The 12,366-nt window shown below is 43.0% G+C and overlaps 1 protein-coding gene and 1 long non-coding RNA gene across 2 annotated transcripts in view; one reads left to right on the plus strand and one right to left on the minus strand.

The window, feature by feature from the left end:
- LOC307120196 (uncharacterized protein) overlaps positions 1 to 12,366 on the plus strand; it is a gene marked incomplete at its 5' end in the record, with an annotated part of 45,371 nt that overhangs the window by 7,466 nt on the left and 25,539 nt on the right. The window contains 2 exons of the mRNA XM_079807082.1: positions 61 to 225; positions 11,942 to 12,029. Of these exons, the coding sequence (XP_079663208.1) occupies positions 61 to 225; positions 11,942 to 12,029 (253 nt within the window). The remainder of the gene's footprint in view (positions 1 to 60; positions 226 to 11,941; positions 12,030 to 12,366) is intronic.
- LOC307120724 lies at positions 8,071 to 12,058 on the minus strand. Its single transcript, XR_013815851.1, has 3 exons — positions 11,955 to 12,058; positions 11,266 to 11,318; positions 8,071 to 9,407 (listed from the first exon to the last, which is right to left on the minus strand). It is a non-coding gene; the product is annotated as an uncharacterized lncRNA (long non-coding RNA).

Here is a 12,366-nt window from a genome sequence, read left to right on the forward strand (position 1 = left end):
AAAAATTCCATCACATCCCACAGGACTCAGAGTGACTGAGATGTTGTTTTGTCTCTGCAGGTTCAGGAGGTGAGCTCTCGGTTGGGTGTGCCGGTGTCTTGTGTGTTACCGGTGAAGAACTACAGTCAGGAGCTGGAGCTGGAGCTCAACTGTGACGTCCTGCTTCTCACCGCTCTACAGCAGATGCTCAACTTTGCAGACGACTATCTGGATGATGTTTGTCCCGTAGAGGACAAACCCAAATAAAAAGCTGTGTATTACAGATCGGGATATACACCTCTTGATCAGCACAATAAGACATCTTAAGTTAGAAGATTGTTATTCTTTTCTGTTTGCCTGTTCTAGTTTCAGTTCAGTTTAATGCTTTTGTTAGTTACTTGTTTGCTGTTGTTCCACAATCAGATTTATAGGTAATTGTAATACTAGAATGATGTGTTAAGACTGCAAATTACCAGAAAAACATGAAGGATTATATATAAAAAAATGCTTCTTTTCTGAGACAAATGGGGCTTTAAAGTGTCTTTCAAAACTGTGCAAGATTAAAATAAAAATTAATTATACACATTACTATGACTTTATTATCTCTCTCTCTCTCTCTCTCTCTCTCTCTCTCTCTCTCTCTCTGTCTATATATATTAATTAAATATATTTTCCAATTTCTAAAAAAAAAAATTAAACACCAAATGTATGTATAAATAGGTCATGACGAATTTATGCACATGCTAAATCAGACATTTTATTTTTATCTACTCTTTAAAGAAACCCAATCACAGAAATGACAAAAATAACATTGACAAATGTAGTAAATGTTATTTCATAAGTACTATTGATGTCTCACTAGATGTCTATGCATCTTCGTGGGTTACAGATGCGATCGATTATGAGGATAATAATAATGACAAGGCTTATTTTATTTTTGTTTCCCATCCACTGGAAAAAGCTTTTGCTGCCTTCATCACACCAGTTGTTTTCCTCTAGTGAAAATGGAGCGCTTCACACCCATGGAGGCACAATTTAGATTAGAAAACAATAGGTTACTGTCGTAACCCCGGTTCTCTGAAACATCGAGTGGAGAGATCCACCTATGGGAAGGGCATCCGTACCTGACCTCTGCAGACGCATCCAATTGCACCAAGTCTGACAAGACCGGCAGAAACGCACAGCCAATGCCCAGTAAGGCCCCACCCCTTACCTGCGGGCATATATAGTCTGCATGCGTTACTGTACACAAGGGGGTAGCCCAGCCCCTGGAAAGCGTACCACCCATACGCGTGGCCATTGCTAACCAAGCTATCACCTGTTGTTAGCATCCCATTGACTCCCATTCATTTTGACCTCACTTTGACAGTGAATATCTTTACATCTGAGGCGTTTAAAGACTCTATTCGTCCATTGTTTATTTCTAAACAAACACGACAATGTATAAAAGGCTCCATTACCTTGTATCTTACACTATCGCCCCGTTGAAGCTGTTTTTGTAAAATATAGGCTAACGATTGCATCATAACCACGCGACTGTGTCGCGCTGTTGAGCAAATTATCGTATAGACCCGAGGAGAAGCTCGTAGGAAATCTTTTATTGTCTATGAGGCAATTGTGGGGACGTGGAGGCATAAACGCAGATAGAGATGTTGCAGATCCTGCTTCATTCATCAAAAGTTGCTCCTGCTCACTCTCTCTGTCTCTGCAAGATTCGGTGATTCAGATTTTACGCTGCACAACTACTAGAAGACTTGCCACTGTCGGACAGGCTGATCACGTCACATCTACGTCGTCAAGCTCAGTCTGAGTCTGCGCAGTACGCTCAGCCATCAGGAAGTAAGTGCTCCTATCCTGTCTTCAATTCTCTCCGTCGAAGTCTATGGGGTCGCTGTGTCCATTTCTTTTACTGTCTATGATTGTACATCAGTATTCGCTTCTCGTGCGGCAAGCGGGGCAAAGCTGGTGGATCTCTCCACTCGATGTTTCAGAGAACCGGGGTTACGACAGTAACCTATACATGGATTTCTCGGCGACGTCATCACTGCTTGCGCACGCACCCGAGAGGCAGAAAGAAGAAACCTCTCGTGTTGTAGGTTAGTAGCGGCGTGTCTGTAAGTCAAAATGCCAAGGAGTTGCTTCGTGGTTAATTGTACCAACAGAGCCAGTGCTGGGTACCTGATGTTTAACATACCTAGGGGGAAGCATGCGTTTGCCAAAAAATTATTTTTGTTATTGCAGGTACATTTTGATAGGTAGACGTACCCTGCCATGCATTTAAAATCACGTTTTATTGAGTCAGCAGTTATATACAAACAATAAGGAAAGCTTCAATACTTAAGGTTGTTGCAGTAGCGGACCAGCTGAGCGATCTGTCTTTCTGCCTCCAGGATGCGCACGCACCCTGTAATGTTTGTAAACAGGAAACCCGTGTATTGTTCTCTTTCATCATCTCGTGTTCGAGATCCACCTATGGGATAGACATGGGCAGCTCCCCGATTGCCCAATACACTCAAAGTGAGGTCCTGTTTAGCCAGAAAAAGACGGTCACCCCAAAGGGCGGTGCTTGACACGTCTTATAATTATGAACCCACCACGCCGACGCACACGCGTAACTGCGGTGTACAAGCAGGGCATGAAACGTGTGTGGCACACACAAAAGAAGGCAGGGTTATAAAGAACCCACCCCCAAAACAGAATGTGCTACCGAGGTTCTGGTGACATCCAGCTTATAGTAACACACAAACGTATGGGGAGAAGCCCAACTGGCAGCAGAGCAGATATCCTGCAGTGATACTCCCCTGAACAGAGCCCAAGAGGCGGCTAAGCCCCTCGTGGAATGAACTCCTGTCCCCTGGGGGTTGCACTCTCTTTTATTTGTAAGCCAAAACTATAGCGTCCACAAGCCAATGTGAAAGGAGTTGCTTAGACAGGGCATCCCCTTTGTGGGGAGGAGCCCATGAAACAAAGAGTTGAACCTTTGATCCTCCGCAGAGGAAAAGGGCGGAGGGTGAAAAGCAGACAGCTCTAACACCTCCGATGTGAACGCAGGGAAACATTTTGGCATGAAGGCTGGATATGGCTTAAGGAAAACCTTATCTCCACCCAGAGAGAAAATAATGCACAAGGGGTGAACCGAGAGTGCATGTAACTCACTGACACGTTTGGCTGACGCCATGGCCAAGAGCAAGGCTGTCTTGAAGGACAGCAACTTTAGGGAAATATTCCCCAGAGGCTCAAAAGGGAATTGAGACAGAGCTTCCAGCACCATGGAGAGGACCCATTCAGGGATCGTTCTCCTAATGACTAGCAAAGCGCAACGGGCATCCTTCATAAATCTGTGGATTAGAGGATGCTGCCCAACTGTTGAGCCCTCAAACCCCACATGACAAGCAGAGATAGCTGCCAGATAGACCTAAATAGTGGAAAAAGACCTGCCCTTATCCATAAGGTCTGATATGGAGCACTGATATGAAGTGAGACCCTGCCCATCACACCACTCATCGAACACTTGCCACTTACAGCCATATAAGGACCATGTAGAAACAGCCCTGGCATTCTGTATAGTGGCCACCACGCACGGGGGAAGCCCTAACACGCTCAGGTTCGTCCTCTCATGGGCCAGACCCAGAGAACTACCCTGTCCGGGTGTGGGTGATAAATCTCCCCGTTGGTTCGAGACAATAGGTCTGTGTGGAGGGGGAGGCGTCACTGCTGGGCATGTAACAGATTATCTCCGCCAGCCATGGTGCTTTGGGCCACCTGGGTGCTATCAGAATGAGAGAAAGGCGCCTCTCTCTCTCACCCTGGCCAGTGTGGGAATTATCAGGCACAGGGGAGGAAAGGCATACAGCAGCACTCTGGGCCACGGGTGGGCCAGTGCGTCCACCCCGAGGGGCGCATCCAAGTCCTTTAGCGAGAAGAACATAGGACAATGGCTGTTTTTGCTCAAGGCGAATAGGACGCCTGTCCGAATCTCATCCATATCATGCCCACTATCTAAGGATGGAGGCACCAATCTCAGAAGAGCGGGTTCCCCCTCGCTAGAAGATCCGTGCCTCTGTTCAGAATCCCTGGAACATGAGTCGCATGTAATGACAGGAAAAATCGCCTGCTCCACACCAAAAGCTTGTAAGCCAGGGCATGAAGCTTCGACGAGTGCACACCGCCTTGATGGTTGATATAAGCCACTGCTGTGGTATTGTCACAGCGTACGAGCACATGGGCAGAAAATGATTCAGAGCCTTCCAAATGATCAGAAGCTCTAAATAATTTATGTGCTCTGAACGTAGTTTGCTCGGCCACAAACCGTTCACAGTTCTGCCCTCTTAGGTGACCCCCCAGCCTGTTAAGGACGCATCCGTCATCACAACTTTCCGCAACATAACCGCCCCCAGAGGGGCTCCCTGTGCGTAAAAGTCAACGCTCTTCCAGTGGCGCAGAGATGCGGCGCAGGTGCGAAACCCATTTCATGAACGGCCTCATTCTCTGGAGTCCTAGTGGCAAAATCTGGATAGATGAAGCCATAAGACCCTGTAGCCTGAGACATGTGCAATATTGCACCCTCGCCCCCTCTCTGAACTGGGACAGACAGTTCATCAGAGAGAGAACGTGCTCCTGTGAGAGACACGCTCGCATGAGTTCAGCTCCATGCCCAGGAAGATCACATTCTGGCTGGGTGTAAAATTGCTTTTGTTCACATTCACCCTGAAGCCCAGAGAGGTGATGTGCGTGAGCACACGGCAGGTGTCCTGCAACACCTTTTCCCTCGAGTCGGCTATGATAAGCCAATCGTCTATGTATGTCAGGATCCATAGACCAGAAATTCTCAGGGAAGTCAAGCCCACTTCCGTGCACAGACAAAGGGTGCGGGGGCTTAGACTTAACCCAAAGGGTAGGACCGTGAATTTGTAACAAATGCCTTGATAGACGAAACGAAGAAACTTGTGGTGGATAAATGCTTATGTGGAAAAAATCATCTTTCAGATCGACCGATGTGAACCAGTCGTTCCGTTGTATGGCGTGGGCGAGCGAACCATGAGTTAACATTCTGAAATTGTATTTCCTCAAATGTTTGTTCAACACCCTGAGGTCCAGAATAGGACGTAGGGAACCATCCTTCTTTGGAACCAGGAAATAAAGAGAATAAAAACCCTGGTTTATCAGATTGGGGGTTCCACCTGAATTGCACCTTTGCTCAGAAGAGAGGAGATTTCTTCCTTCAGAACATGGGCTGTGCCTTTCTCTGTGTGAGAAAAACGAACGCTGCTGAAACGTGGGGGTTTCATAGCAAACTGCAGATGATAACCCTGCGATATTGTGTGCATTACCCATTCGGGTGGCGCTGCAGTTCGTCAAGCTGGCATGCGGCTCCCTAGCGTGCCTACCCGAGCCGTACTGGCTTCATGCATGCCCAGCTGGCTTATTTGTGATGCAATGACGCCCTCTAGTGGGGAAACTAGGGACAGCATGCGTGGGTTCAGAGAGGTGTCCACTCTTTGCAGAGAGAGGGTATTTCTCTGTAACAAATTAATTTGATTCGTTTGATTTAATGTGTATTTTGTGTGTTTTGTTTTCTGGAAAACACTGGGGCCGAAGCCTTTATTAACAGGGTGAGGGGAAACAGTGTGTGGTGTGGTGACACTGCTTTTGTACTTTTCCTCACAACAGCCCCCCTGAACGGGGGGGAACACACATCGTCCACTAAACACATGGTCTGGGCAGCCACGGGAGGGGGCACCCTCCAGAATAGACCCTCCGTCTCCCTCCGAGTCCAAAGAGCTTGTCGCTCGTGAACGGTGACCCCAAGCCCCATTGGCCAAACATCAAGCCGGCCGCTTGCGTTTGGGGTTGGTGAGGGTTGAGCTCGGCTGTTTTCCCACAGCAGAAGGAGAAGGTTTTTATTTCCTCCAGGGCTTAGCAGAGGGTGGATTGCTCTGCCGTGGCGGGGGCTTGTTGCGGGGCCTTTCCTTGCTATGTTGGAAGTTATGTCCTGGGGCCGGGGGATTAGGCAGACGCGCAGGGGGCGCCTAGTGTGGGACCGCCTTCCTAGGAAGACACAACTAGGAAGGCCTCCTCCTCCTTCTTCTTGTCGTCACACCGTTGTTGCATCAGTGTGACGGCGGGGCCAAAGAGAGCCCGGCCGGGCTCTACCAAGGCGCCTGGGAAGCGTCTTTTCTCGCTGTCGGGGAGGCCCGACAGGTTGAGCCAGAGTGACCGCTCTCCTACCACGGAAAGCGTCATGGAGCGCCCGCTGGCTTGGACGGCCTGACGAACGTTACGGAGAACGAGGTCGTTAACCCTAATGATCTCCTTCCATAGTGCAGGCGAGGGATATCCCTTGTCCAGTTATCAGGTCGTCCAAAAGTAGTGCCTCGTTGTCACTGGACCCGGCCGGATTGTCGGCGAGCGGGGGGTTTCCTGCGAAGATGTCCTCTTCGGGGAACTCAGGATTGGGTTGGTCAGCCCAGACAAGAGCAGTCGCGCCCCGGATGGTCCCTGGTGGCGCGCTGTTGTCGCCGTATCCCACATCTGAGTCCGAAAAGTCGAGCTCGCCGCACTGGGTAGCAGCAATTTTAAGGCGCCGTTGCAGGAGTTTCTTAGGCAACACTAGGCAGTGACTGCAGTTCTCCGGATTATCTATGGCTTCTTGCGCGTGCTTGAGGCCCAAGCAAACCACGCAGAAAGGGTGAAGATCCTTAGCGGCGATAAGAGCACCACACGCGGCCGGGCAGGCCCGTGATGAGCTATTGCCGGAAGAAGCAGCTTGAATAGAGAGCGGCATACCGGCGAAAAACTCAGAGAACTCCGTGGCGGCAGCCGTGGAACAGGAAAGACAAGTGAGAGCGCGGGCGGGAGCAGAGCAGACACAGAGAAACTTCCAGAATAGAATTGTCACGCCCGGCGGAGGCTGATCTTTATGATATTTCCTCCTGCAGACAACAAGTGAGCAGCACTAATTCGACCGAACTGTGTCAGTCTAGAGATCGCGAGAAGCGAATGTCAACTGATGTAGCTATATATGCCCGCAGGTAAGGGGTGGGGCCTTACCGGGCATTGGCTGTGCGCTTCTGCCTGTCTTGTCAGATTTGGTGCAATTTACCTATCGGTAAGCCCCTCCCCTCGAATGCAGATGAGCCAATAGCAGTTGAGTATCAGCTGCGCTTGGACCGGAACTCGAACATCTTTAGGTGTCAGCGCCATAGAGATACATTGGAAAATCCGAAGCTCTCATCGATTTGATGGTGTTTATGCTACAAAAATGCTAAAATGTTGTGCCTGAGGTACTGTTACACTGATTCCAGGGATCCTGAGAGGATTTTCTGTTTGTCATACTCTCGTTAAGTTACGATTAAAGTCCCTGCTAACATACAAACCGAAATAACGAACTGTTCTCACGTCATGTAACACTGTAGGTCAAAAACACAAAGGTCTACATTTCAGTGCCTCTCCATATTAAACTGGTTATATGTAAATTAATTTAATTTTAGATATGTTTAAGGTCTACATTATATGTCCTACTACCCAGCAAACACAGCAACGTTGTAAAAACGTTTTTTTCACGTTGTGAAAAGGTCTTGATAACGTTTTTATCCTACGTATTTAATACGACAAGATTAATACGACGGGTTTTTTTCACGTTATAAAAACGTTTTTTCACAACGTTGCAGAAACGTATTTATAACGTTTTTATCACGTTACCACGTCTCCTTTCAACGTTGCAGAAACGTATTTATCACGTTACCACGTCTCCTTTCAACGTTGCAGAAACGTATTTATCACGTCCAAACTGTTCTTCACTTCACACATGTAATCAAAATGTTTTTACTGTTATCTTTGAAAAATGACTTTAATATAAAACAATATTATAACTACAGTAAGAGAAATAGATTAAGTGGTATTTATAGATCTGTTTATAATTCGTCATAGGCTAGTCACAGGTTACGATATTTCTGTACATCTGATTATTCAGCTCATTACTAACACTTTTTACATTTCACCTTACCTGTAGGGCGGACCTCTGGTTGTTGCCCATTTTATAAAACTACATTAACATATGTAGTACTAATAATTTATACTATACACAAATGTAGTCACTCATTGTATTTATTCACACAATATAAGAAATATGATTAGGTCGTTCACAAAAAAGAAAAATCTGTCATTTACTCATCCTTGTGTAAATCCAATGTAAACCTGTATGACTTTCTTTCCACTGTTGAACAAATGGAGGTGTTAATGTTAACCTTAGTCAGGAGATAAGCATAATGTTCCTTATTCACCATTCACTTTTTTTGAACCAAAGAAAGTGAATGGTGAATAAGGTCAGAAACATTAACTTTAAGGTCTAACAAAGTCACACAAGTTTGGAACAACAACAAAAGTGTTAAATGATAACACCTTTGTCATTGTTTGTAGAGATAATGTATAATTAAATTCCAGTACTTTCAAGGACCTTGAGATTTTTTTCAAAGACTACAATTAGCGCCCTCATTAATAATAACAGAAAATTCTTAACAGATAAATAAAACTACGCCAATAAAACAAAATGGTACAAATAAAGTACAGCAAATTTAAATAAGAACATTAACAAATAGAAAAATCCAAGAAATGTCAGTGCACAGATGTTATAACAGAAAAAAACTCATCTGTAAAATGTAAATTTTCTCTAACTAGTTACAAATTATTTTATTGCAATTGTTATAATAATTAAAATACAATTTATAACTTATCAATTAATATACATTACATATGTAAAGTTTATAATGGCTATTATTGTTCAATAAATAATATTTTATAATATTTGCATACTTGATTTTGAGAAACAGTCTGTGTTTTAGTTGTTTTTCAGCGCTTCCGTAGCAGGTTACATTGTTATGCCAGTAGGTGGCAGCAAGGGGCTGTCTTAATGAGTGAGTTAGTAAGTAAACCATTCATTCAATGCAGATTCATTCTGTTATAGTGCTGAATTCTGTGACCCTAGTTATAAGGTTAGGATTAGGGATGGGTTTAGTTGTAACAGTCAACTAGGGTCACATAAATTGGTAGGTCAGATTTCGGCACAACACCAGAAATCTGACGCTTCATTTCATAGAGATCATTGCATTTACTAATAGTAAAAACATGACGCCCGTCATGTAAAATCCCCTTAACCACTGAAAGAATACTATGACAAAGATATAGATATACAGCAAATGTGGGGGGAAGTATGTTTCACACTGGTGCACTAAATAGATGTATTATAGCAAACAAAGTTTAGTCATGTTCCTGAGTAATATCTGCATGCACCTAATTCTGCAGAGAACATATAATATGACAGCAGACAGCAATCCATATGAGAGAGAAATCTGGTGTGGAAGGTGGATCTGGAACCGACTTCTGTCCAGGTTGTCACAACATCTCTTGTTTATCTGTCTTCACAAACTGCCCTGAAATACAATTCAAATATCAACAAGGATTGTTATAAATATAATGTGAGGTTCTTACATTCAAAATGCTCATTTGGCCTCTGTGTTAAAGTGTGCAGAGAATTCTGCCGGACTGAAATTTAGTCTTTTAGTCATTCATTCCATTCTTATACTAATGGTAACAAATTTATAACACAACAATAAATAACTCTCAAAACTAAATCTCTTTAATACTGCAAATACCACATAGAGTCATATGATTTCCGTGATGCAAAAACATGCATGAAACCACAGAATCCAGTCACAATTTACTGTATAAAGCGGAACGCCACAGAATTTGGCAATTTTTGAATTAATAAATTAAAAGTAGGGTGGTACAATGAATCAGATACCGATACAGACTAGTGTCTGTGAATATTAAAGCTAAAAAAAACTGCTAATGAAATCTGAAGTCTTTATGTTCTGCCATGTCTGTGTGAATGAGCGCTGCAGTTTCGACTACTACGCAAACTAAAGCGTGTGTGACGCTTGCAATGATTTCAGTAGGTGCGTTTACATGGAGCACTGTAATCGGTTTAAAAGTCCAATCCGAATAAAAATACTCCATATAAAAACCTCAATCGGAATAAAAATGGCCAAACCGAATGAAATTGTAATCGGTTTGAGAGGGGTGGGATAAACCTTTTCACAAACCGATCAAACGAAAAATTCCACCATGTAAACGACCTGATCCGACTACTTTGAGTGCACGTCTTTCTGTGACGTGATATACAGCGCGTGCGCCTCCTCAACTGAAGAGCGCGCGCCGCACTCACACCAGGCTAATGTTGACAAGAGAGGAAAGTTCATTTTTCTGAGGTATTAAACTTTTTATTTCGTAACATGTTATGAACATGATGTTTGAATAATGACACAGACATAGCCTGGCTACAGCATCTCATCTTGACAGCGTTTGTCCGAGGCTTCAACTGCGCCTGACAGAATAATTTATTTTTCTGAGGTGATTCTTACACTTTACGACAAATAATAAATAGCTTTTATAAAACTGTACAAGTCCTGGTGGCCGTTGAGAGCTGCCATTTCAACGGGGAACATTCAAGCTGCTCTCTGTTTCTCGTTAGTTAAGTTAGCTATAAAAAAAAATTCGACAACTGCTTCAAATTGGTTAAGTAACATTACCCACAGTCTACTTTAATTACTTTTGTTAATATTTATACCTTTGTGATTATGGTATCTTTCCTTAATCATCTGAAATATACTGTATATCTTTAGTACTAGGCCTACTAGTAATGATGCTGAGCACGTCTTGAATGCTTCATTCATGTTTCACCGTATATCCTATGTTTTTATTAATAATTTGAGTGCATTTTATTGTTAATTTTGTGTTTTTCAAAATAAATGAATTGAATTCATTTTTGATTCCGCATTCATCATTCACAGCTGTTGAAATAGCCATTGTATAGGACATAAATTAGGTTAAACTACTGCATGTCCGCCCACAGAAAAATAAATAAATATTAAAATTACCAACACAGAATTATTGATCCACGATACGTAACGAATCTGAGGCGGCAGACAAACTGTGTGCGCATGTCACAAAATGATTCCTATTGAAAGTCAGCACATGTAAACACCAGATCGTTTTAGATAACGTCTCATGTAAACAGTCCACCGAATCTTTCAATCGGAATGATTTTGATCGGAATGACAAAAAAGTGCGCATGTAAACATGGCTAGTGTCTGCTGTCTCTCTATACATTAACTTTATCTGCAGAGCTGCTCTCAGAGTCACTTCATGAACATTTTACCATTTAATTTACAAGAACTATCAACATTTGTTGTATCATATACACACAGGAATGTTTGAGGTTTTACTTACAAGTCAGATGGTTCATAGTACCTTAGAGATGTTCTCAGCACATCCATCAGAATCTAGAAACATAAACAATTTGTCACAGAGCCAACAATATGTGGTATACAATGTCAGGTTTATTAGAAATAAATAAACTAGAGCACGTGGTTAAAATGCTGAAAAAAGTAAGAATATACAGGATATACAATATATAATATCTTTAGATATCAGAATTTATGTTTTGGGGTTTTACAGATGCATGGAGATATATACGTAATAATAATAATTGATGGAAAACCATGTAAGATAAAAGAAAAAAGGTGTTTGAAATAGTTTCAGCTCATTGTCACGCTCCATGTGAGTGACGTCACCGATTAACTTTACAGTGCAAACTTTTAGGTTAAATAATTAGATTAACGTTACTTCCATTGACAAATTGCCAGCAAAACGTTAACAAAACTATCAAAGCCCTCTTATCTTCACATAATATGTGATTAAAACCCCAAACTTTCATAAACAAGAGCTCAAGGCTAGTTACGTTAGCCTAAGTTAACGTTACCTTTCATAAAGTTAGCCTAACGGCTAACGGATTTTTTCCGAAGACACTAACGTTAAACCATTTCTATAAATTAAATATTCAACATAACAACGGAACAGTTGTATGTATTATATGTGTAGTTTAACATTATATGTGTAATTTTAGGGATTAAACTTACCTGAAATCAGTGAAAACAACAGTGACAGGACGCAGGCGGAGTCTTGCTGCTTCACTGTGTCGCCCCGTTTCCATGGTAACTCCCACCGCTCCAGTTTAAAAGCGACTCGGATGTTCAACACGCACGCCCATTAAACACGTCATATGTCAATTACACAGCGTTTCAAGAATTAAAACATCACATAGGCTTACTGATGGAGTAGAAAATGTCCCGAAAGTTGATAACGTTGTTTAATTGGATAGTGCAGCCTAGACATCATCACAGCCTAGGTTCGTGCGTATATAGTAATATTTATACGCATTTTCGTGTGATCGGGCTCATTTTTACACTCTATGAGCTGTTTGATCCACGCGCCAGGCTCGTGATGAGCTATGAAACAACAATAATCGATTGGATTATTCTAATAGCTTGC

The sequence above is a fragment of the Gobio gobio genome (assembly GCF_949357685.1).
Source record: "Gobio gobio genome assembly, chromosome: 24".
Taxonomy (NCBI): domain Eukaryota; kingdom Metazoa; phylum Chordata; class Actinopteri; order Cypriniformes; family Gobionidae; genus Gobio; species Gobio gobio.